Source organism: Myxine glutinosa, chromosome 1 (assembly GCF_964187855.1).
Source record: "Myxine glutinosa chromosome 1, kmMyxGlut1.1, whole genome shotgun sequence".
In the NCBI taxonomy this organism is placed as follows: Eukaryota; Metazoa; Chordata; class Myxini; order Myxiniformes; family Myxinidae; genus Myxine; species Myxine glutinosa.
In genome coordinates, this window is record NC_136261.1 from 382,382,490 (window position 1) to 382,409,183 (window position 26,694).

The following is a 26,694-nucleotide window of genomic DNA, read 5'->3' on the forward strand; positions in this document are numbered from 1 at the left end:
TACCAATGTTATGATACCAGGTGTACCTTTAGAGCTTTGTTTTACTCACTCTCATTCAGTCATAGATCAGGTTGTGCACTCGTGAAATCACATTGTAATCTCTGTTTCTGTGTTTGTCGACACAAGTATATTGTCATGAGAACCTGGCACTCTGTTCTGTTACCTGTATTTGTTATGATCTAGTGCATCTTCTGATTGGCTTCTTATCCAGATTGTAGTTTAATTTACTTGGAGTGTAAATAATAAAGAGCAATAACCCTGAATGATTTTTCCAAACCAAATTGTTATTTTTGTTAATATACTTGCTCTCTCATTAATTTACGTTTTTCTAATTCTCGATCTCCATTTGCAGGTTTCAATTAAATTCTGCTTCACACTCTTCTCTGTCCCCAAGGAGATGGCTTCTTCTTATGATATTGGAGATATTTTGGAGATACTCACGTGCCCAGTGTGCTTTGACCTCTACAAGGAGCCCGTCGCTTTGCCATGCGGCCACTCGTTTTGTCGTGTGTGTTTAGAGACATCCTGGGAGAACGGGGAAGAAGACAAATGTTGTGTTTGTCCACATTGTCGTGAGGTTTTTCCACAAAAACCAAAACTCAAAAAGAATTTGATCATTGCCAACTTCGTGGAAAAGATGAAGTTTAAAAAGAGAAAGGTTGAGTTGGGGGTTGACGTCCGAGATACAGAACTTGGAGATGTGAATTCAGAGGGCCCTGAGAGTCACTGTCAGCTTTGTTATCGAGAGGCAGCCAAGAGGTGTGTACCTTGTGCGATCCTCTGCTGTGAGCAACACCTGAAGCCTCATAAACAGAAAAGGCACAAACTGGTGGATCCAGGAGTGAATATTGAGGAACTAAGATGCATTGAGTACGGAAAGCCAATCCAACTCTACTGTAAGGATGATGGGAGCTTGATATGTGTCACTCGCACGGGTGGAGAACATCAGAACCACAACGTTGTTGCTGTGGAGATTGCTCATACTGAACTAAAGGTGAGTAAATCAGTGAACGTGGTTATTGTTTGTATTGTGTCCATATAATTTTTATATATTACGTTTGTGGGGGTAGATTATGGAATCCCATCGTGCAGATAGGACTGCATAATTACAGCATGGACCGTGGATGCGTAGGAGAAATCTCGATGTATTTAAGTAGGGAAACTGTTGCTTAAGATTGTTTATTTGTCTCTACATGAGGGGTGAAGTTGTGATACATAGTAAGGGATTAAGGCTAGTTTCCCCAGTATGTGGTTTCCCTTTGTCACTTTCCCAACATTTTTACATTTACAAGGCCGGCCATAAAACTCCGTTACAACAACAACCCTCCCCTGCAAGTCAGGCAGAGCCGGTCGGCAACTAAACCCCGCCTCCAAAAGATTGTAACCGGCAGGCCATGACCCGGGCTTCGTCATTGGTTGAGGAGACATGGGAGATTCGATGGAGCCCGTCCATTGGACAGTGTGACATCAGGAGAGAAGCTTTGAGTAAGAGGAAGAAGAGCACGTCTCTTGGGTCTCTCTTGGTAGTTCTTTGGGGATATGCTCGAGGAAGAGGAGGGGGCACCATCTTTCTCTGTTCGTGTGCTGAGGTAGTTTTTGGTGTGCGCTTTTGAGAGCAAGGAGCTCTTAGCTGCGGTGGCGGCTATTGAAGGAGGTTTTGGAGATTGCTGGGCCCGTGGTGTACTGAAGGCCGTGTCATTCTGGGGAGAGATGCAGAGAGAACAAAAGAGGGTCATTTTCACAGCTTGCTCGATGGCTCTGTGCGTGTCGCCGTCGTTGACCGGCACCATTTTGGGTGCTTCGACGTGGGAGGCATTGGGACTGGACCTTCGCCATCACCTTTACAAAGGCTGCACAATATAGTGGCTGCACAATATAAAAAGAACATTTATTTTATTTTATCTTTACCCTTGTCCGTATTTGTGACTGATGGAGGATCCTCAGTGTAGGAATTGCAATTAGTTTACTTCAACATTTATTTCATTTTCACCTGTTTGTTCTATTTTTATTAAATCACTAGCTGAATGCACCTGACGTTGCCCGGGTTCTTATTGAATGAATTTAATCTTCTGTACATAGGTCTGACGCGAGCCGTCTGATAGGTCTGATGCTCCAGTATCAGTTAGTGCTCAACGATTCCTTGTTCTTTCTTCTGTCGGACCCCGTGAGAGAGTTCTGAAAGCATGTGTTGCAATCAGTCAGATATTCCTATTAAGTGCATGAGTTGTACTTCAAGATAATTTTGTAAGAAGAAGAAGATTTATTGCGAAATGGGCCCAGCCCGGCCAAGGCGGCCTCGACCGGCCACCTAGCCTATAACCTTCCCGGGCCCCATCCCGACATTTTTGGTTCTTGTTGAATGAATTTACTACTATAATTCAGCTTTTACTCGCAGCCATAGAAGATTGACTACTATAATTCAGCTCAGCTTTTAATTGCGAAATGGGACTAGCCCGGCCCAGGTGGGCCTCGACCGGCCTCGCCCCCTCGCCCCCTCGCCAATAACCTTCCTGGGGCCCGTCCCGACATTTTTTGTTTCAGAGGTTTCCTCCTACCTTTCACCGTTCAGGAGATTAGCGCATTCAGGAGATTAGCACATGCAGACAAACAAACAAACAAAAACTTTCTTTTATATATATAGATTATTGTGACATTTTTCATTTGTTGTGTTCATTTATTCATTGTGGGTTCAGGAATAAACCCGTGTGCTTTGTTCAGGTGAGCACTTTTCTGCCTTCCATACTGAGCGCGCCATAAAAATAACCGCCAAGAATTCAGTGTTTTCCTCGGGAGTAAAAACAATCGGTCATTCGTCACCCAGTGGTCTTAATTACTGGGTGACATGACAATATGTAGGAGCCTTGTGTACCGGCCTGAACTTTTTTCAAACTTCCGATGGGCAATTATCCATTTCTGATAAGCTTGTTACGTCATGGGAGCAAAATATTCCTCACAAATGTGAGATTTCTGGGAATGAGTGTCTCATCTGAATTATTTATCATGTGCTGTTGTTAATCATTCACCTGTAGAAACCGTGAAACCGTGAAACATGAATAAGCTTTTTCAATTGAACAATTGATAAAAAATAGGTAAAAAGTAAAAGATAATTTCCCAAAGGATTCAAAGGTATTTTTTGCATAAAAAGGTAATTTTACATCAACGTAATAAGAGTTCAAAGCCCACCAAAAGAAGTTTATTTTGGAATAAGGAAGAATGTTCATGGCCCTGAGATACTCAATCTTCGAACTTGTACACAAATGAAGGCTAAATCACCACGATTAATCATCAAGATTAATCACGGAATTTCATAAATGTAAAAAGGTGTTTTAATAAAGCAGAAGGATGCACTTACTCCCCTCCTCACTCGCCCCATCTACTCAAAAACACACACATAATTCTGTCCCCTCATGTTCATGTTCACGATTTTTCACTTCTGTTGTTTTTTTATTCTGTGCAGGGTGTTTTGGCTGCAAAGTATCCTCTTCTATCGGAGTCAATGCAGAGTGTTGCATCCCAATTACAGCAGGTTCAGGAAGAGGAACAGAAAACTGAGGTGGGGATCACCAAGGAATGGAAGTTCTTGGAAAAGGGTCATTGCCCCCCCCCCCCCCCCCCCCCACCCATTTCCATTTTTAAAAAAAGAATTCACTCGAGGAAGGTTCTCGCTTATGCCATTATGTTTCTCTTCTAATAAGTACAGTAATGGTTGTTTTGTGATTGGATGTACGATAACAAAAATTCTAGAAGTGAAGTCACTAACTCTGCAAACAAAATGAAGCAAGTAACGATTAATTAGTCAATTAATTCTATAAATAAACAACCTAACAACTCGACAATAGTATGTACATGGTATGCATGTTTGCATGTGTATTTCTGAGTCAACGACCTGGCCAATGTGTTCCTGCTCCAAGTTTTGCAGTTTTCTGAGACCCATGGGCAGATCATGTGTGAGAAAATAATTTCCCCAAATCCGTAGTAACCCCCCCCCCCCCCCCCCGGCCTCCCCCAACCTTACGTTGTCACACCACCCCCGAAGAACAGGAGACTACACCTAAGTTAGGGTGTTTATTATCATTCATTTCGCTTTGTGGGCACCTTTGTAGATATAATCACTTCTGTCTGAAAAGAAATCGCCCTGTAAAAATGCAAATTGCGAATAATAAATAATTTCACTAAAATAACAAATACACCAATTAATTAATTATATATGCAGTCGAAAGCCTCTATTCGCCGTTCTGTTCTGCTCGTCGTGGGTTCCGCGTATTCACGGTTGATAAAATGCGACCTGTTTCACTATTTGCGGTTCTTTTTTCTATTCACGGCTGTGTTCCGCAAGATCGTGTTTTTGTTTTCCTATTCGCGGCCGTGTTCCGCGAATGCGTGGTTTTTCAGGGGCGTAAAAAAAAATGAATGAGCCGCTAGCTTGACGAATTAATAAAACCCATCTTTCACCAGTCATGCATAAAGCAGCTGGACATACGCAAAATAAAGTCTTGTACGAGCCGCAAACTTGACCTGCTTATGCATTCGCTACCGTGTGCTCGTGTTTTCATGGCTTTCGCAGCCACGAGGTTTAGCTGCACTATAATCGAGAGTTTCATGGGATGTTCCACCAGCTGCATAAACAAGTCAACCCCATGAATGATAGAATGAAAACGCTTCATTAAATCTATTACAGTTTGTAATTTATGGTAAAGCATCATCAGAGATTTTGCTTGATGAAAATGCTTCAGGGGATGTTCCACCAGCTGCTGCATAAACAAGTCAACCTTGCGAATTACAGAATGAAAACTCTTCATTTAAATCTATTATTGAAATTATCAGATCGGCTCAATATGGCATCATCCGATAATATCCCCCACAAACAATGTGCAGAGTATTCACTCCTCCCACAGCTACCCACAATGCCCGCATTCCAACATATACAGACTGTGTCTTGGGCCTCAATCATTCTTCTCGTCCCGTTGCTTTGACCTGCGTTTTTGAGTCCTGCTCTGCTCCTCGTTTAATCATGGCTCCCAAGTGCAAGACCAATGCATGGCACAAGCAGAGCGAGTTCATTCACTGCAAGCAGGGGATGGTTCCATTGTTTCAAGGAGCAGTATGGTCTCAAAAATGTGAAGCTCACAGGGGAGCGTGCCTCCGTGGGCCACGAGGCGGCAAAAGCATCCCCTGCTCAACTCGCGAGGTTGATCGAAAAGAAGGGATACCTCCCAAAGCAGGTGTTCAACGCGGATGAGACCGGCCTCTTCTGGAAAAGATGCCCACGAGAACTTTCATCTCGAAGCGCGAGGACACAGCATCGGGATTCAAGGCTGCCAAGGACAGGGTATCCCTTCTCCTCTGCGCAAATGCAAAGGGGACTTCATGCTGAAACCCATGATGTTATGCCGTTCCCTGAACCCACGTGCCCTCAAGAGCAAGAAAATGAAAGCTCTGCCCAAAACATGGGGAGGGCCAACAGGAAAGCCTGGGTGATGGCAGCAATCGTCCTGGACTGGTTCCATATTTGTATCATCGCTCAGGCGGAGGGTACATGGCGGAACAAATCATTGCATTCAAGGTTCTCTTGATCCTGGACATTGCTCCTGGGCATCCCTCGGACCTGGACCTGGCTCACCCAAACGTCGTGGTGATCATCTTGCCACCCAAAAACACCTCCCTCATCCAGCCACTCGATCAAGGTGTGATTTCAATATTTAAAACATATTACACCCGTCGGAACTTTCGCTGCATTTTGGATGCGATGGAGTCTGACCCAGTGACCCAGGGCTCACCATCGGGCAGTGTTGGAAGGAATTCAACATTGCCCACTGCATCAGCGCCATCAACGAGTCACTGAATGAGGTGAGAGCCTCCACCATCAACGTGTGCTGGCACAACCTGTGGCCACAAGCAGTCAAAAACGTTACTGGCTTTCCCAATAACATGAAGGAGAGGCAGGAAATGGTCAGATTGGTACGGCAGGTGGGAGGGGAAGGGGTTGATGACATGCAGCCTGAGGAGTTGCAGGATCTCATTGCCTCACATGGCGACAACCTCACGGAGGAGGATTTGGAGGCCATTGTAACGGTTTCCAAGGAGGAGGTGGGCAGTGATAAGGAAGAAAGGCTGAGGTCCAACCTCACAGTCCAATTCCTGGGCGAGTTGCCGCAGGACATGCGGGTGATTGTCGACCGGTTGGAAGATGCTACCCAGTCATGGAGAGACACCAAGTTGAAGAGGGGCTTGGATGATTTGCTTCTCCCCTACAAAGAGCTGCATCAAAATCTGCGGCAATCTAAATCTCCATTAGCCATTTCTTTCACCCTGCTTCCTCCACATCAAGACGATTAGCATCAAGTCCTGCCACCCTCTCAGCATCCTCACCAACACCCTTAACTGCTCCCTCTCCTGCCTCGCCCTCAGTGCACGACGTTGCAGCACCATCATTTGGGTCATCCTCAGAGTTCAAGGAATTGATGAGATTTTAATTAATCACCATCATCATCATCATCATCATCATTTGAAAAGTTCCATGTGTTTGCAAAATAACAAGAGAAAAATGACCACAGTGTGGTCACCAGCTGCACGTGTGGAATCTTGAGGATATCTGTTGCAATATGCGCTACCAAATTCGACCAGTCATTAAATTAAACTCATGCACTAGCGTCTTTTTGTCTTTCAGTTCTGGTCTTGTCTTTTGTTTTGCCACGCAACATGCTTCATCAACTGATTACATATAATGTATGGACGTGAATGTTATTTCTGTTAATGTTAATGTTAATTCATTAATGTTATTTATTAATGTTAATTCTGGGTGGCAGAGGGATAATTTGAAACGGGCTTAGTGGGTAGGGGAAGTCCGAGTGTATGCACATACAACAACAACACAACAGGCATTTTAAGGCCATTTTCCCTGCAAGAGCGGGGGTTAGCCTTGCGGTCCCCATGACAATGTTCTCCATTTTGCCCTATTTTCTGCATTTTGCCCTATTTTCCGAGTGTATGCACATGTGCTATTCAAAAAGGCACCCCAACAACAAGAATAACAACGCGGTCCTCTCATAGAGCTGCTCGTCGCAGCTAAAAATGTGAAATGGTACATGATGGTGTTGTTTTTTTCTTTTTTTTTCTTTCATGGTGCAGTATGGTTAAGCTGGTGAAGCACTTTTAATAAACTGTAAGTGCATTCCTTCAATAAATGGGAAATAGTACCTGGTGTTGTCGTTTTTTTATTTGAAAGCATTTTTCATGAAACTGTAATCATGTGCATTTGCGGTCGAAAACATTTTAAAATTTAAAATTTTTCCTCTATGAATTGGGAACCACCAGTAACCTATCAGCTATCCCCCTGCAGTAATAATTGGCATCTACATTAAAAATAAATATGTTGTAATCCTTAAGTGTTAATTTTGACTTGTTGGAGGTTGAAATCTCCCATTGGATTCCATAAGCTTTGTCGATAAGAGTGCCCACTTAATTTCACCTTCAAACCCCACTCCTGGTACCAGTGATCTGATCCTATCCAGTCATAATCCATTGTACCTTTTGTTAGTTTCTACATTTTATCTGAAAATTTATTCTTGATTTTTGAATAATTCAAACAATGATTCCTCCCAGAATTCAGGCAGAGATGCTGAGGACAGGTTGGAGGGGAAGCGAAGGTTGGCGTGCCAATTTGTGAATGAATCTGTGGATCTGATGAAGAGTGAAATCAACAAGAGGAAAATGGAGAAGCTTTCAACTCTGGCCCACTGCAATCGGTGCTGGCGGTGTTGTCTGGTCAGGCGTGGCTTGCTCAGGAGACGCCTGGCACGATGGCCTGCTTGAACCAGTAGTTGGTTGACTAGCCTTCTGGATACAGGCACATTTGTCAGTTGCTGCCACTCATCCCAAAGCCGATTAGCTGACTTGGTACGGCCATTGTGGACTAACCGGTGCAGCTGGCGATCATCCCTCCTTGTAGTTCTGCGGGGACGTCCTGGCCTCGGTATTGGAGTAGGGACACCCCTCTGAGCATTTCGTTTCAGGATCTTTGACACCTGACCTTGAGTGATGCCATACTACCGAGCAATAGCACGCTGTTTCATGCCGTAATTTCGTAAAGCCACCACTCCATGACAAACAGCATTGTCGAGTTGACGGACCATCTCCAGAGGAAGCGGCAATGACTTTTGGGGACACGCAGCAGTTGTTTTCCACTAATACGGAACGCAACAACCCTTGTATACCCGACTGTGAAGCCAATCATCAAATGCACCTGTCAGTACATTTTGCCACGCCACCTGTGATTTCATCCTGTTGTTGACTTCTTGCTGCGACAGACAATCAGTGACATGGTTCTTTCAACAAATAAATCACCAAAGTGTACAAGAAACTCACCAGATTGATATACTGAGTTACGAAAGTAAACCAAAGTCAAGAAAAAAAAATTCCATATTAAATGCCAAGTCTGTATATATCGATGTATAGCATGAGGGCATGGCAAGTGTGAGGGTTCTGTATCAGGGGTGAAGAAGAAGCCACCATCTGGAAATGTACGATGCTGATTATCACTGTGTTATATGGTGATCAATAAAGCCTCCATCTTCTAAACTGTGACTCATCGTCATCTTATTGCAATGTATAAGAATGATGTATAAGACTGTTTCAGCAACAGGAAATCTCCGGATTTTTTTGCCGATCTTTAAAATCATTATTTTACTAAAAGTAAAGTGTGTAATATAACACAACATGGGGTATCCTGTTCTGTGAACTCTCTTGTGTTGTGAAACAGTGAAACATTCATTCATTCAAATATCTTAATCTTATCCTTTGTTTTCTTCCTTTTCAGGGTTCCAATGACCTGCTAAAAAGGTGAGACTGCACATACTGATGTTTTTACCCCAGTCGGGCTTTAAACATTTGAAGATATTTATAATCCTCACCTTGTGGAATTGTTTTCACTTCACGAAAATATATTCACAAAAAATGTCAAACTCAGTCCCCTTGATGTTTTTATGTCCCACTTTATGTGAGTGTACGTGGAATAATCACTGTGGCTTGAAGGAAAGAAAGTTTATTCAAATCTTAACGTTTGCACCCACTACCTATTCATATATTTATTTAAGATAGAGATTCTCCATAAAAGAACCTCCGCTTCTGGCTTCTCACAAGGCAGACAAGGCCCGCTTTGCTCCTACAAGACTAAAAGCCACTCGTCAGATTAGTCTGTCCATCTGTTGTTGTTGTTGTTCTATTTTCTGCTGTTGTTTTTTATTTTCTTTGCTTATAAATGCTGTGTTCATTGCTGTTCTTTCTGAGTCCTGAACGTCGACATATATATTTGTTTTTTTGGTATACATTCAAGACTCAGGGTGGAGCTAGAACAGAACAGACCAGGATGAAACAAAACAAAAGGAACTATTGTGTCTATTGGTCGAGATATATTGTGTTCATTGATACACTCGAAGGCTTGAACATCCTTGAATATTCTGTTCTGATAATTTCTCATGTTCAACCTGGTCTTATTGCTTCTTGTCTGCATGTCCATCTGTGCTCTCTGCTCACCTTCTTCTCCAAATCCTTTTTCTAATTATTCCTCATATTCCCTTCTGAACCATTTCCAAAGAGAGTTCACTGAACACTGAACATACACTACCAGTCAAAAGATTTAGAACACCTCTATTTTTCCAGTTTTTATTGAAATTTAAGCAATTCAAGTCCAGTGAATCACCTGAAATGGTACAAAGGTAAGCAGCAAACTGCTCAAGGTTAAAAAAAAGTTTAGGTTAGCAAAAACGAGAAAATAATGTAAATTGCACAGTTATATTGTAAAAAAAAGAAGAAAAAAGCTTTCTTCAGGGGACAAGTGATGGGTTAACAACTTACAGCTGTTCTGTAGCAATGTAAGTAAATGAAGCATTGAAAGTTGCAAACAATTCCTACAGGTGTCCCAACCTCTGCTGATTCCTTGATTACAAACGCTCTGTCTGTATAAAAGCAGTATTGGAACAGACTGTTATTACACCCTCTGAAGCATTATTTGGACAATATTGCACTGCAGGAAGTAGTATATTGCTATCATAATGGCGAGAAAAAGGCAATTAACAAAGGAAGACAGACAGACCATTATAACCCTTAAAAGTGTAGGTCTTTCCTTTAGAGAAATTGCAAAGAAAGCCAAGGTGTCAATGAGTACAGTTTCCTACACCATCAAAAGGCACTTGGAAACTGGAGGAAACTCTGACAGGAAGAGCTCTGGCAGACCCAAAGCCACAACAGAACCACAAGACAAGTTTCTGAGAGTCAACAGCTTGCATGATAGGCGGCTCACAGGACAACAGCTTCAAGCACAGCTTAACACTGGTCGAAGTAAGCAAGTCTCAGTTTCAACTGTGAAGAGAAGACTTCGAGCTGCAGGTTTGACAGGTCGAGTGGCAGTAAGAAAGCCATTGCTAAGATGGCAAAATAAGGAAAAGAGGCTTGCTTGGGGCATGAAGCACCACCAGTGGACGACTGACGACTGGAAGAAGGTCTTATGGACTGATGAATCAAAATTTGAAATCTTTGGTTCATCACGCAGGGTTTTTGTACGCCGTCGAGTAGGCGAAAGGATGGTTCCTCAGTGTGTGACACCAACTGTCAAACATATAGAGGAGGAAGCGTGATAGTCTGGGGCTCTTTTTCTGGATCCAGAGTCGGCGACTTGCACAGAGTGACTGGCACCCTGAACCAAAAGGGCTACCACAGCATTTTGCAGTGCCATGCAATAGTTGCAATACCCTCTGGTATACACCTAGTTGGTCAGGGGTTCATCCTACAGCAAGATAATGACCCTAAACACACCTCCAGGCTATGTCCAAAGAACTTTCGAGGAAAAGAACAAGACGGTAGGCTTCAAATCTTGGAATGGCCAGCACAGTCTCCAGACTTAAACCCCATCGAGCTGGTTTGGGATGAACTGGACAGAAGGGTGAAAGCAAAGCGACCTACAAATGCAACACATTTGTGGGAACTTCTGCAACAGTGTTGGGAAGAACTTCCCGAACAATATTTGATTTCCATTGTAGAAAGAATGCCATGAGTGTGTTCGGCAGTTCTATCTGCAAAAGGTGGCTACTTTGCTAAGTCAAAAATTTAAATTAAATTTGTTAAACAAAATGATTCGATGATTTCTTTTTTATCTCCAATTGTTTATTTGTTCTATGCTTAATTTCAGAGTACATTGAGACATTAAACTGCATAAACTTCAATAAAAACTGGAAAAATCGAGGTGTTCTAAAACTTTTGACCGGTCGTGTACCTTGAAATTGTATCTTGAAAAAGGACGTGAAGAGTCTTTTAAACTCTTTGTTGGCGTTTCCAAGCACAATCTATATTTCTTATGAGCCTTGATTTTGTCTGAATCTCGATATTTCCCAACTCTGAGAGCGCAAGCGGTAAATTTGATTGGTATATGTATAATTACGTTAGCATAAAATATATAGAACAAAGTGTGAGAAAAAATTTAAAATTTAACTTTCACACAGGTATATTGTCATTGAAGACTTCGCTCGCATGCCTGTCATCGCATACGTGTAGTCCAATACCCCCAATGCCAAGATTGTCACGATTGTGATGGATCTGAAATACCTCAAGCTGTAGCAGGTTTGCCGAAAGAGAACCACGTTTCCGTAACAGCTTCAGGGTGAACATGTCGAAATTATGTGTCGTTACTTTGAGATCGTCCATTGAAGAGAATAGCGGACTGAAAATATGGTTGACGATTCTGTTGCCGCGTATAGATGAGTGTCCTCTTTCTATGGTGGGTGTACCATTTAGTCCTACTCTTGGACGCGGTTGAACTACCTTGATGTTCCGCTCCAGCGTCCAAGTACGGCCGGCGGACCAACATCTGGGCCTCCATTCCCAACATGATGAACAAGCTCGTCAGCCTTGGCATAGCCCCTTTTGAATAAAAATACAGATCAACACAAAAATATATTCTATCTCTTTATTAGTCCCATACCCATGTACACAGGAGGGGACTAGAGGTTTTCACACCGCCCCTCCGTCTGTCCGTCTGTCCATCCGTCATGCAAAGAACAGTTTTCTGGACTTTTTTTTCTAAACTCTTAATGCTAATGATTTCAAACTTGGTACATGGTTTCCTCATGATAAGTTACAGATCAAGTTCGAACTTCACGACGTTTTGATCATTTTGGACAATGTTATGGCACTTTGAACTTTGGGAATTTCCCCAACGGTTTACCGGAATTACCGTGGGAGTTGTTGTATTACCGTGAGAGTTGTTGTATACCGTGGGAGTTGCTGTATGTAGATGATCAGGTGTTGATTGAGGAAAGTATGGATGCACTGAAGGAAAAAATGAACAAGTGGAAAGAATGTATGGAGAGAAAAGGTCTGAAGGTGAATATAGGAAAGACGAAGGTGATGGCAAGTGGTAAAGCATGTGGTGAGGTGGAAAGAACTGGGAAGTGGCCGTGTGCTGTGTGCAGGAAGGGTGTCGGAGTGAATTCCATTCAATGTACAATGTGTGCTGAGTGGGTTCATCAAAAATGTAGCGGTCTGAGAGGGTCATTAACCAGTGTGGCAGCTACATTCAAATGTAAGGTGTGCACAGAGGGAGCTGCAGATGGAGGAAATGTTGAGTTGGATCTTGGAGGCGGCATGTAGCTGGAAGGTGTGAAAACATTTTGTTACCTAGGAGACATGCTGAATGGAGAAGGTGGATCACACTCGGCAACGGTTGCTCGAGTGAGATGTGCATGGAAGAAGTTTCGGGAACTGAGTGGCGTGCTGACGAGGAGGGGTGTGTCGTTGAAGGTGAAGGAAAAGGTGTATGCTGCATGTGTGAGAAGTGTTATGATTTATGGGAGCGAGACATGGGTCATGAATGTGGAGAAGCAACGAAGGCTGGAAAGGGTGGAAATGCGAATGGTTCGGTGGATGTGCGGAGTATCGTTGAGAGAGAGGAAGACAAATGATGAATTGCGAAAGATGATGGGAATAGAGCCTGTGATTGATGCTGTGAAGAGGAACAGGTTGAGATGGTTTGGTCATGTGTTGAGGAAGGATGAAAGTGACTGGTTGAGAAGAGTGATGGAAATGAATGTAGAAGGAAGTAGAGGACGGGGAAGACCAAGAAAGACTTGGCTAAAGATGGTGGAAGAAGAAATGCGGGCAAGGGGGTTAACAAGGAGAGATGCAGCAAATAGGGCTAAATGGAAAAGATTGTCATGGGGACCGCAAGGCTAACCCCCACTCTAGCAGGGAAAATGGCCTTAAAATGCATGTTGTTGTTGTTGTTGTTGTTGTTGTTGTTACCGGAATATAATTTGCCAATGCCGGTCGGGGACATGTATTGCAGCGCAATACTCAGAATGCTTGTTTTTAATTATTTACCATTCCTTTACAGATAACTTGTTTTGATACGTAAAAAATGTATTATTTTCACAATATTCTCTCCAAAAATCTCTTAAACTGTTTTTTCCTTTTTATTCCAAGGCTCGAGACTTTGTCAGACTTTAAATTGGTGAAGACACTGCTCCCAGTTCTGGACTTCTCGAAGGAGGAGAAGAATTTGGACGTGCTCATCAATCTCAATAAGAACTTCCCGGAGAAGATAAAGAGTGAGTGACACAATCTGGATGTTTTGTAAAGAAAAGAACAAGGGAACACAAAATGTGACACAAATGTGGAAGGGAAACAGGAAGAGGAAATTTTAGAAAAGGAACAAATGGCAATGGTTTTTTTTGTATTCCATATCATGGCTCAGGAAGAATGATGTAACAGAGGGCAAAAAGCCGACATGGTTTCAGTGGGGCGACAGGTGGATGCAACAAACAAGGTAACCAACGAACAAGAGAAAACTAATGATTGGAGGGGAGGAAATATCCTCACCTGAAACCACAAGGCATGGTAGAGGTAGTGTTCACAAGGGCAGAAATATTTGCAGGTGGTGATGGGTGATGACACAATATGTTGGTGGAGTGAAACATGCACTTGAAGTCCCTAGAAGGAAAATTTAGATTGAATCCTCTCCGGAAAGTAGTTCCACAAATCGGATAAAGTAGTGATTTTTTACAGCAAATAGAGATTTTGGGAGTTTGACTGGAAGGGGTTTCTGTAAGAAGGGGTTCATCCCTGATAAACTCGGGATTGTTGGAGATCTAAGAGAGCAGAAGGATTAAAGACTGGAGGAAATGGAAAATAACAGAGGGTCCACCAACTTCTGCAATGTGAGAGCAGCAGTTCTTGTGTTTTGGTCTTGTCATGCGAGATGACAATATTTATAGTTTTAGATTCTAAGAGAGACACGTGAAGTGGAGGGGCAAGCCCAGAAGATAGAGAATTACCCCATTGTACTATGGACAAAGCCTTGTCGGTCGTGAGCAATTTAATTACTCTGCGCACACAAAACGAAAAGTGGGATTCAGGAATTGCTTCATGTCCTTCCGTCTTTTTTTTTTTTTTTTTTTTTTTTGTATACAAGATCGAGGCTCGTGAAAGAGCGAACATTAATCACACAGAAAGATAAACAGACACATAAAACAAATAACATCGGAAGCGGTAGACAAGATGGGGAGAGAGTGGGAAGGACACAAACACAACATTTGAGAGCAGGGACCGAGAGACATGGAGACATCGAGAGATCTGTGGGAGGGAGAGGGCTTTGGGGGGGAGGCATGTGAAGGGGGGGGGGGGTGGGAGAGGTATAAACATATGGACACTGCCAGGATTTCCAGGAAAGAAGTTGGAATTTCAAACAAGGTGGATCTGGGGTGAATTAGTGGGGGTAGAAAAGATCAAGGTTATGGATGGGGGAAGATAAGAGATGGTGGTGAACAGCTGTTTTAAAGACCTGGAGGGAGGAGAGGGATTGAAGGGAGTGTGGGAGTTTGTTCCACAGGTGGGAGAAAAGAGGAATGAAAGAGTGAAGGTGAGCAGAGAGCCGAGATTTCGGCAGTTTAACCATCAGAGGGTTGCTGGCAGATCTTGTGCGACCTGTAGGAATATGTGGGGGACAGAGCACAGAGAGCTGGGGGAGCAAGGCCGGAGAGGAGTCGGTAGAAGACAGAAAGACCACCTACCTGCCTGCGGTGAGTGAGTGAAAGGCCCTCAGAGATAGCTTCATCGCGGGAGATTCCAATGATTTTGAAAGCTTTGGATTCAACAGCGTGAAGCCGAGCCAGGTGTGAGGCAGGAGCACCAGCCCATAGGGGAGAACAGTATTCCATTGAGCTGCGGATGAAAGCCTTGTATGTGGTGAGGAGCTCAGGTGTGCCGAGGAAGGACTTCGCACGACGGAGGATGCCCAGTCAGCGACTGGCTTTGGAGGCCAGCTTGGAAATGTGGTTTTCCCAAGAAAGATCATGGCAGATAGTGAGACCCAAAAGCTTGAGCGACAGAACTTCTTGGAGAGGATTGTTGAGAAAGTGGATGGGAGGGTTGTCCAGTCGATCTTTTCGGAGAGACATAGTAAGAGAGTGAGATTTGTCAGGATTGAAAGACATGTTCCACTTGTTTGACCAGTCTGTGATTTTGTCCAGGTCTTCAGAGAGTGAGGAGGCTGCAGACTGCCGATCTGAGGGAAGAGGAATGGAGCGGCAGAGAGTGGAGTCATGAGCAAAGAGATAGAGAGGATTTTCCAGAGAGTCTGAGAGATCATTGATAAAGACCAGAAAAAACACAGGGCCCAGCACACTTCCTTGGGGAACTCCAGCCTGAACAGGAAGGGGAGATGAGAGAAATCCATTCAGGGCCACACGTTGACTACGACCAGAGAGGAAGTCCGCAAGCCATGCATGGAGATTTCCATGGATACCATAGGAGGAGAGTTTGGTGAGCAGAGCTGGGTGCCAGACCGTATCAAAGGCCCGTGATATGTCAAGGGAGACAGGTCTGATTTCCTGTTTGGCATTGAGGACATCCATCCATTGATGAGACAGCAGAAGCAGCATGTCCAGAGTAGAGTGACCTGGTCTGAAACCAAATTGATGATCAGAGATCAAGCCATTGGAGAAGAGGAAAGATTTCATATCCGAAGCAATGTTGGATTCCATGACTTTGCTGATAATTGGGAGCAGGCTGATTGGTCTGTTGTTGCAAGGATCTGTTTTTGCACCTTTTTTGTGTAAAGCGGTAATGTTAGCTGATTTCCAGGATGCTGGCAGATGACCTTGAGCAAAAGATAGGGTGAAAAGAACAGAGAGAGGGTGAGATAGAGCGGCAGAGCAGGATTTTAGGACCCGTGGGCTGATGCCGTCTGGTCCAGTTGCAGAATCAGAGTCGAGGTTTGACAAAAACTCCTCCACCTTGTCAGGAGAGAAGGACACAGAGTCCAGGAGCAGTTGGGTTCGACTGGGAAAGGTGGGAACAGAGAGAGATGGGTTTGGGACTAAGGATTTTGAGGCGAACACAGAGTTGAGGCATTCGGCTTTGTCACGTGCGATGTCAACTGTGTGGCCATTTGAGGTAAGGGAGGGGATGGAGGGGGAACAAACACCAGAAACGGATTTGACCAGACGCCACCAGGATTTGGAGGAAGGAGACAGGTTTGAGAGTTCATTCTTGAGTGAGGAGAGATAGTGCTTCCTGGCACTCCTGTGGGTAGACACACCCTTGTTCCGAGCTTGGTGGAAGGAACTGAGATTGCCTTCAGTTGGATTAGCCTTCCAAGAGGCAAAGGCAAGTTGTTTCAGGGCAACTGCCTCACCACAAGATTCAGTGTACCATGGATGGGAGGAAGGGTAAGACAATTGAAGGCGAGATGGGATAAATCTGTGCATGAGAGAGATCAGTTTGCTTTGGAAGAATTCCCAGGAAGAATTGATGTCAGAGGCAGTGGAGATGGGAGACCAATCCAGACGATTGATGGCTGCTTGAAGACCGTCCCAGTCGGCCTGAGTGAAATGCCAGACTCGTCGACGCTGAGGAGGCTCTCTGAGAATGGCCAGAGAGAAGTCCACTTTGACAAGCACATGATCAGAAGAACCGATTGGAGCAGAAGAAGAGCAGCAGACATTAGCAGGGAAGTTTGTCATAACCAAGTCTAGAAGAGAAGATACTCCATTGGCTGAGATCCGGGTCGGGAAATTGACAGATTGTGTCAATCCCAGTGAGTCACAGAAGTCCTTTGCTGAGGTGCCATGACTGGTGAGAGAGGAACCCACACCCAACCAGGTGGCATGATGACAGTTGAAGTCACCACATATGAGGAAGAGAGAGTTGGGATGAGTGGATAGAAGTTGGTCCATGTTGTCAGACAGTGAAATGTAGATGGAGTCATCACTGTTTGGGGGACGGTACAGAACACATATGAACAAAAGGTGGGAGCGGAGAGGAAGCCGTAACCAGAGGTACTCCTGCGGGTGAGGAGGAAAGAGGGCAGTGCAAGGAGAGTGAGGAAGAGAGTTTTTGACAAAGATAGCCACCCCACCACCAGGCCGAGGCTCAGGTCTATCATACCGGAGGAGGGAGTAACCAGGAAGAGATATTAAGGAATCAGAGACATCTTGAAGGAGGAAAGTCTCTGTTAAGCAGATCAAGTCTGGATTGTCAGAAGCAACCTGTATGGAGAGATCAGTCAGGTTTGAGCGAAGGCCCCGGATGTTTGAGGTCCATACCGTTAATGAAGAGAGAGGGGGAGCATCGGGTACAGGACAGGGGAGGGGAGGAGTAGGGTAAGATGAAGGATGAGAGGGGGTGGTAGGGAGAGCAGTTGATAGTGTGTCAGATGTTGCAGAAGAGTTCCAAGAAAGGGAAGGATGAGGAGGATGAAAGGTTTGATGGTGAAGGGATGAGGCACAGTGAGGGGTTGTTTGAGGGGGGGCAGAGGAAAGTAGAAGGTTTGGGGGGGTGGAGGTATGAGATAGAAGGGAGACGAAGTGGGGAGGAGGCAGCTTGGAGGAGGAGGGGGCAGGAGGGAGAATTGGAGAGGAATGGTATGGGGGGAGAATTGAATGGGAGGGATTGGGGGGGAGTTTTGAAGGGGAGGAGTGAGGGGGGAGTTTAGGAGGGGAGGGGCAAGGTGGGAGTTTTGGAGGGAAGGGGCAAGGGGGAAGTTTAGAAGTGGAGGGGCAAGGGGGGAGTTTAGGAGTGTAGGGGCAAGGGGGGGATTTGGAGGGGAGGGGCAAGGGGGGAATTTAGGAGGGGAAGGGCAAGGGGGGAGATCAGGAGTGGAGGGGCAAGGTGGGGGATTAGGAGGGGAGGGGCAAAGGGGGAGTTTAGGAGGGGAAGGGCAAGGGGGGAGTTCAGGAGTGGAGGGGCAAGGGGGTAGTTTAGGAGTGTAGGTGCAAGGGGGGGGGATTTGGATGGGAGGGGCAAGAGGGGAGTTTAGAAAGTGGATGATTAATGAAAGACGAACATTGATAACAAATTGGGTTTGTTGTGATTTTCAAGTTAGCAATCCGATTCAGAACGATGGAGGAGGGATGGAATGAATGTGAATTTAGACCATGTAGTGAGGGAGACGTATAAGATATTGAATTTCTTTTTTATGAAGTGGAATGAGTTGGAGAGGAAATTGAGAAAAGCCTTTTAAATAGGAAGAAAAACAGCGTGTTGTAATATACCACTGAATAAAACACAGAAGGGGAAAGGTTAAACATATTTAAATAATATTTAAACAGAACTATGAACAATCTTATATGCACAAAAATACCAACGGGGGTAGAGCCGAGAGGGACCACACGAGTCACGTGAACAGGGCAAACGGTGGATGGCAAGGAGATAATGGGGGTGGGGCGAACAGCACACCTGGACAGAAAATACAGGATGAGACAACAGTACACGTGGAGAAAAGAAAATAAATGTTTTTGTTTTTATTGTTTTTTTTTGGGGGGGGGGGTGGGGATTTAGAACGTTAGACAGAGTATTATGTTCGGGGTAGAAGGGAAAAAACCAAGAGCCAAGCAAAACACGCTTAAGTTAACAAAACACCGACGGCGACGGGGGTACAACTACAAGGCCACACACGAGGAGCAGAACACGATTAATTAATTATGAGTTACAGGAAATTCAAACCAAAACTAACTATAATCAAACAATATCGCATGGACGATAAAATAACGAGTTGAAATTTGACAATCTATCTGGGGAAATGGGGGAGAAACACGTGGTCGAAGAACGAACAAACGAATAAGAATGAATAAACGAATGAGCACAGAGAAGGTAATGTCTTTTTTTTTTTCTTTTTTTTTTGAGTTGAGATTTACATAAGGAAGTAGGCTTTGGGGTGGAAAGACTGGGAAAACAGAGAACGAAAGTTATTGGATCACAAACGACAGACCGCTGAGAGAAAAACAAAGCCTCAAGGTTGTACAGTGTACACTGTACAAGGCCTCAAGACGACACGAATTAACACGATTTTCAATACAGGTATGAAAGATTTGCACCGAAAATCTTTGTCGGGACAATATACGTACATACACCATAAAATAAATACAGTTTTAACGAAAATACAAAATGGGAACAATTACTTAACTTCGATTTCGATGGAGAGCGTGTGGAGCTGCGAAAAAACGAACCCTCGCCAGCAAGACCGGAAACGGAAGTCTGTCTGTTTAATTAGGTTATGGTCTTCAGTTTATGATCGAGGAACAACTTTAAATTGAATGTTGGATTTTGAGCACGAATCGGTTCATCAATCAGAAGACCAGCTTTCATTTTACCGTACTTTGGATTTTAATCCATCCCGATCGCACATGCACAGAGAGGAGTGAGACAATATTTTTACTTTGCCTGCCTGGCAGTCAGACAAAATTGAAAATAATTCCAAACAGGAAATTTACTGTTTTTAAGGATGTTATAAATCGCACAAACAACCGGCATGAATAACTAATTTAACGTGTTAGACTTGGGTGATGTAATAAACACGAGTTAAAACGGTGGTAAAATGCAGAATTGGTTTATTTATACATCTTTAAACCTCCTTAAACCTTTATTCAAATTGAATTAATTATATACTTGAACACAAGAACACAAATCGCCTTCATAATACTAACAAGAACCATGATGTATATCGACAAACAGCAAGAGATTAATTTTGGTCATTACTCCACTCAAGCGTGATGTCACAACATGGCTGCACCTGGTGTGTTCAGTTACCAAGTATATAGTTACCAATGATGGAGGCTTGCCAAGCCAGCCATTACTTCACGATTTTGAATGGTGTGCTTGCTTGAGTACTTAAACTTGGTGGGCAGGTTGGGTGTGCGAGCGCTCCACAAGAAACTTGGTAACTGAATACACCCCTGGTGTTCGTGTAGCTGGATGGTCGTTATTAGTGGTTAAGCATTGGGAATGTTGAGCCTGGTGGTAATTCAGGGCTGCCTGGTGAACGAACAGTTCCAGTTCCATTGAAGGCGTCAACTGGGGCCGTGTTGTCGCCTTCTTCCTGTTTGGTGTCGCGCTGTACGCAGTCGGCTGCACGAGCACACGTGGACTCGCTTGCTTCGTGCAGGTCTGATTACATGGAGAACGACCATTATCATTGAATCTTTTGTAACAGTGGATGGTTTCTTCTGTTCTGTTCTGGATGGATTCAGACGAAATTTGGTGGACAGTGTTGTGGCAATATTTGTGTACATACAGTCAGAGGAGGCTATATATATATCAGGCGATATAAATCAGGTATAGAGGAGGCTGTTTCACAGCACCACTTGGTTGTCTGCGACAAGGGTGAAAGGTGTGAGGAGAGCTCGGCGGGTGAAGTACCAACCGAGAATGAAGGTGTGGAGGTTGAAAGAGATGACAGTAAGGAAGGCATTAAAAGAGAGGCTGAGTAGGGTAGAGGATGATGTGGTTGAGCTTGAACGTGGTTGGATGTCAATGAAAGATAGTCTGTTGGGAGCCGTTGGTGAGGTATGTGGATGGACAAAAGGACCACCGAGGCACTTGGAAACATTGTGGTGGGATGAGGAAGTTGGAAAGAGGATTGACGAGAAGAGGAAGAAGTTCAAGGAGTGGCAGAAGGCGAAGTGTATGGGAGCAGAAAAAGCAGAGCATGAAAGTTATAAGGCAGCCAATAAGGCTGCAAAGAAAGAGGTAGCAAAGGCGCAAGAGGCATGTAGGAAAATGTTCGGAGAAAGCTTGGATTCGGAAGAGGGTCAGAGAGCGGTATTCAGGATTGCAAAGCAGATATCGAAAGAGAGGTGTGATGTGATGGGGGTGAGTTGCTTGAAGGATGAAGTGGGACAAATCGTTGTCGACCCAGATGGAATTAAAGGAAGATGGAAAAGATATATAGAAATACTGTTGAATACAGAGAATGAATGGGATGGCAACATAGAGAGTAACCCAGTTTTAGGACCGGCAGAGAAGATAACTGAGAAGGAAGTTGAGGAAGCGACAAAAGCAATGAAGAGCAGAAAAGCGGGAGGGCCGACAGGAGTTGTGGGAGATATGTTGAAGGCAGCAGGATGATGGGGTGTGAAGAGAATGGCAGAGATCTGTAATCTGGTGGTGAAAGAAGGCCGCATTCCAGTGGATTTGGAACTGAGTACCCTCGTCCCTCCATACAAGGGGAAAGGTGACCCTCTGGAGTGTGGCTCGTACCGAGCGATAAAGTTATTGGAGCATGGAATGAAGGTATTGGAAAGGGTGTTGGAGGGGAGGATAAGGAAGAAGGTGAAGATCGACGAAATGCAGTTTGGATTTATGCCAGGAAGGGGAACGACAGACGCACTCTTTATTGTGAGGCAGTTGCAGGAGAAGTACATGGAGAAGAGGAAGAAATTGTTTCTTGGGTTTGTTGATCTGGAGAAAGCATTCGATAGGGTTCCACGCGAAGTATTGACATGGGCATTGAGGAAGTTACAAGTGGAGGAATGGTTGATCAGAGTTGTGATGGCAATGTACAAAAGAGCGCGCACAGCTGTAAGGACGAAGGACGGGAACAGTGGTGAGTTTGAGGTGAAGGTGGGAGTGCATCAGGGGTCGGTACTAAGTCCGCTACTATTTGTAGCTGTGACGGAGGTGCTGGCTCAGAACGTAAAGGAGGGTTTACCGTGGGAGTTGTTGTATGCAGATGATCTGGTGTTGATTGCGGAAAGTATGGATGGACTGAAGGAAAAGATGAACAAGTGGAAGGAATGTATGGAGACAAAAGGTCTGAAGGTGAATATAGGAAAGACGAAGGTGATGGCAAGTGGTAAAGCATGTGGTGAGGTGGAAAGAACTGGGAAGTGGCCATGTGCTGTGTGCAGGAAGGGTGTTGGAGTGAAATCCATTCAATGTACAATGTGCGCTGAGTGGGTTCATCAAAAATGTAGTGGTGTGCAGAGAGTGACAGAGTCATGCACAGAGTGGTCTGAGAGAACCAGTGTGGCAGCCACATTCAAATGTAAGGTGTGCACAGAGGAAGCTGCAGATGGAGAAAATGTTGAGTTGGATCTTGGAGACGGCGTGAAGCTGGAAGGTTTGAAAACATTTTGCTACCTCGGAGACATGCTGAATGGAGAAGGTGGATCAGACTCGGCAACGGTTGCTCGAGTGAGATGTGCATGGAAGAAGTTTCGGGAACTGCATGGCGTGCTGATGAGGAGGGGAGTGTCATTGAAGCTGAAGGGAAAGGTGTATGCTGCATGTGTGAGAAGTGTTATGATTTATGGGAGCGAGGCATGGGTCATGAATGTCGAGCAGCAACGAAGGCTGGAAAGGGTGGAAATGCGAATGGTTCGGTGGATGTGCGGAGTATTGTTGAGAGAGAGGAAGACAAATGATGAATTCCGAAAGATGATGGGAATACAGCCTGTGATTGATGCTGTGAAGAGGAACATGTTGAGATGGTTTGGTCATGTGTTGAGGAAAGATGAAAGTGACTGGTTGAGAAGAGTGATGGAAATGAATGTAGAAGGAAGTCGAGGACTGGGAAGACCGAGAAAGACTTGGCTAAAGATGGTGGAAGAAGAAATGCAGGCAAGGGGGTTAACAAGGACAGATGCAGAAAATAGGGCAAAATGGAGAATATTGTCATGGGGACTGCAAGGCTAACCCCCACTCTAGCAGGGAAAATGGCCTTAAAATGCATGTTGTTGTTGTTGTTGTTGTTGTTGTTGTTGCATACAGTCACATGAAAAAGTAAGTACACCCCATGTAAAGTTTTGACTTTTTCAACATATTTCAACATACAGCTCTTTGATCTTCATTTCAACAATATTGATCGATAAAGGTGATATAATATAACAAATATCATGAAACATTTACACTTTGTCGTCCATTGTATAATTTAAATAGACAAATGCAAATTTCACATGTGGAAAAAGTAAGTACACCCCTCCATTTATCACTACTTCAAATACCTAAAATTAGAATCAGGTGCACCAGCTCAGGTGCAAATGATTAGAACATCGTTAGGGGGGATGTTGGAGGAACCTGTCTTATTTAAACCTCAGACATTTAGTTTGGTTTGCTCTTTGTTGTTGAAGTGTGCGGCGTCACCATGCCTAGATCAAAAGAGCTCTGAGGACTTCAAAAAGAAGGTTATAGATGCCTATGAGTCTGGGAAGGGATTTAAAAAGATCTCCAAACAATTTGAAATCAATCATTCGACTGTCCAGAAGATCATCTACAAGTGGAGAAGATTCCAAACAACTGCCAACTTGTTCAGGCCAGGCCACCCCTGCAAGTTCAGCCTGAGAGCAGACCGGAAGATGCTGAAAGAAGTCTGTAAGAACCCCAGAATGTCATCACGAGACCTACAGGTAACTCTTGCCACTGTTGATGTCAAAGTGCATAAGTCTACCATCAGAAAGAGGCTGCACAAATTTGATCTTCATGGGAGGTGTGCCAGGAGGAAACCTTTGCTGTCCAGAAGGAACATCAGGTCAAGACTAAACTTTGCCAATGAACACAAAGGCAAAGACCTGCACTTCTGGAACAATGTGCTCTGCACAGATGAGTCAAAGGTAGAGCTATTTGGCCACAGTACCAGAAGACATGTTTGGCAAAAACCAAAGACAGCATTTGACCACAAGAACCTGATACCAACTGTAAAGCATGGTGGAGGAAATATTATGGTTTGGGGCAGCTTTGCTGCATCAGGGCCTGGGCAGCTCACCATCCTATAATCCACTATGAATTCTTCATTGTACCAGAGGGTGCTCGAGGATAATGTGAGGCCATCTGTCGGAAAGTTGAAGCTCAACAGAAGGTGGACCTTGCAACATGACAATGACCCTAAACATACCAGTAAATCCACCAAGGAATATCTGAAAAGAAAGAAATGGAGGGTTCTGGAATGGCGAAGTCAAAGCCCGGATTTAAATCCCATCGAGATGTTGTGGGGGAATTTGAAACGAGCTGTGCATGCAAGAAACCCCTCAAACGTCGCACAGCTGAAAGAATTCTGCATGGAGGAGTGGGCAAAAATTTCTCCCAGGCGATGTCAGAGACTGGTAGACAGTTATAAGAAACGCCTACTTGAGGTTGTTTCTGCCACAGGGGGCAATCCCACCTATTAAAGCCAAGGGTGTACTTACTTTTTCCACATGCGAGATTTGCATTTATGTTTATTTAAATTATACAATGGATTTCAAAATGTAAATGTTTCATGATATTTGTTATATTATATCACCTTTATCTCTCAATATTGTTGAAATGAAGATCAAATAGCTGTATGTTGAAATATGTTGAAAAAGTCAAAACTTTACATGGGGTGTACTTACTTTTTCACTTGACCGTGGAGAAGAGCTTGGAGGTGCAAGGTTAAATGGCATTGGGATTTGTGGATCTGGAGAAAGCCTACGACACTGTCCCAAAAGATATGATGGCGACACTGATATGTGTGGGAGTGCCGGAGGCAGGAGTGAGGCTGGTGGAAAGGATTTACAAGGGAACAAACTGAAGAGTTTTGGTTGGTCCTGGGATGTCGGAGGAGTTGAATGTGAACATCGGTTTGAGGCAGGGAAGCACTCTCAGCACAACTCCTGTTTATCATGGTGATGGAGCTGATAAGCAGGAAGGTAAACATGAAAGCTATTCTGGGGAGGGTATTGTATGCGGACGATCTGGTTGGTTTGGTGGAGAGTGGGCAGGAGATGCAGAAAGTACTGGGGGAGTGGAAGGAGGCATTTGAGAAACATGGGCTGAAAATGAGCATGGAGAGGAAGGGGGTGATGTTGGTCAGGCAGGAGAAAAAATAAATGAATATCAGGTTAGAGGTGAAGGAGTTCAGACAAGCAAATAGGTTTGAGTGTCTGGGAGGAACAGTGACCGGGGAGTGAAGTCAGAGGCAAAAGTGTGGGGGTGGGTGGGTGCGAATGCATGGATGGTGCAATGGCTCACGAAAGATTTCGAGGAGATTGAAAGGAAGGGTTCTGTATAGTGGGTGATGCCGGCCTACCTTTACGGTCTGAAGATGGTGACACTGACAAAGACAACAGAGGAAGCAGGTTTGCGAGAACAACTGGGTCAGGAGGATTGCGGGAGTGAAGAGGGTGGGTGGAAGAAGAATGGATGAACTGAGGGTGGAGATCGGTGTGCAGATAAGCTTGACGGGGAGATTGGTGAAATTATGGCTGAGATGGCCTCGACATTTGGTGTGGATGGGGGAAGGGAGAATGACAAAGAGAGTGGATAGGTTGAGGGAACAAGGCAGGAGTAAAAGAAGTAGACCACGGTTGAGATGGGAAGATTGTGTGAAGAAGGATATCAGTAATGTGGGGTTGGTTGAAGAGTCGAGAGAGTTGGCCGAGGACAGAGGGGAGTGGAGGAGTATCGTGGTCAAGGCAGGGCAGGAGCTTGGTGCCATTGGACCTCGTTCCTTTGAAGGGAAAAGGAGGAGAAAAACATCTCAAAAAGTTGTGGATAAGTTGTGACAAAACTTGGTGGATGAGTTGGGTAAGTGACAAGAACAAGCCAATTCGATTTTGGTTCAGGTCCGAATCCAGATCCAGCCTATTGGTGGAATAGAAAACGTAAACTCTTTAGCCTGGCGGAGGGATGCGCTCTACCGAGTGCCGTTCTGGTTACCCTGCGCACGTGAAACGAAAAGCAGGGTTAAGCAATCAGTTCCGTATGTGTGCCGGAGTGTGCCGTGTCTGCATTTTTAAAATTCATTTTCTCAGCAACCGTTGGTCCGATTGACACAAAATTTTACCACAGGAGCGCCTCCATCGGTATAATTTTTTTTAACATAATTATGACGTCATCGGTAACGTGGTACGGACACCATCTTGGAAAAATGTTACACCTCTATCTCCCAAACCGCTCAATAGAAAAATGGAAATATGGCTCATTGTCAAGTACTCCGCTTGGAGACTAAGATATGTTAATGATGTGATCGGCACCTTAATTATGACATCATAATTCGTAAGTACAACGCTTGATTTGATCAGTATGAATTTTTTTCTCTGCAACTGCTAGTCTGATGGACACGAAATTTTCACCACTGGAGCACCTCCTCCTTTAGAATATTTTAAAGATTATTATGACGTCATAGGTCATGTGGTATAGGCACAATCTTGGAAAAACTTCACACCTCTACATCTCTGAAACCACTCCATGGAAAAGATTGAGACCTGGCACATTGTCAACTACTCTGATGAGGAATATGTTAATGATGATGTCATCGGTGCCTTCGTTTTGATGTCATAATTCGACAAACACAACACTTATCCATCCGATCATTATTTAAAAAAATTCAGCAACTGTTGGTCTGATGGACACGAAATTTTCACCAGAGGAGTGCCTCCTCCTTTAGAATAGTTTAATGATGATCATGACCTC

General features: G+C 44.3%; 1 protein-coding gene across 1 annotated transcript in view; it reads left to right on the forward strand.

Annotated features, from left to right (window-relative positions):
* Positions 1-358: 358 nt before the first annotated feature.
* The window catches only part of LOC137419455 (E3 ubiquitin/ISG15 ligase TRIM25-like), a 46,558-nt gene continuing 20,222 nt past the window's right edge, over positions 359-26,694 (forward strand). The window contains exons 1-6 of the mRNA XM_078784027.1: positions 359-994; positions 3,458-3,553; positions 5,097-5,474; positions 5,788-6,165; positions 8,816-8,838; positions 11,510-11,610. Of these exons, the coding sequence (XP_078640153.1) occupies positions 398-994; positions 3,458-3,553; positions 5,097-5,474; positions 5,788-6,165; positions 8,816-8,838; positions 11,510-11,610 (1,573 nt within the window). The 5' untranslated portion in view covers positions 359-397. The remainder of the gene's footprint in view (positions 995-3,457; positions 3,554-5,096; positions 5,475-5,787; positions 6,166-8,815; positions 8,839-11,509; positions 11,611-26,694) is intronic.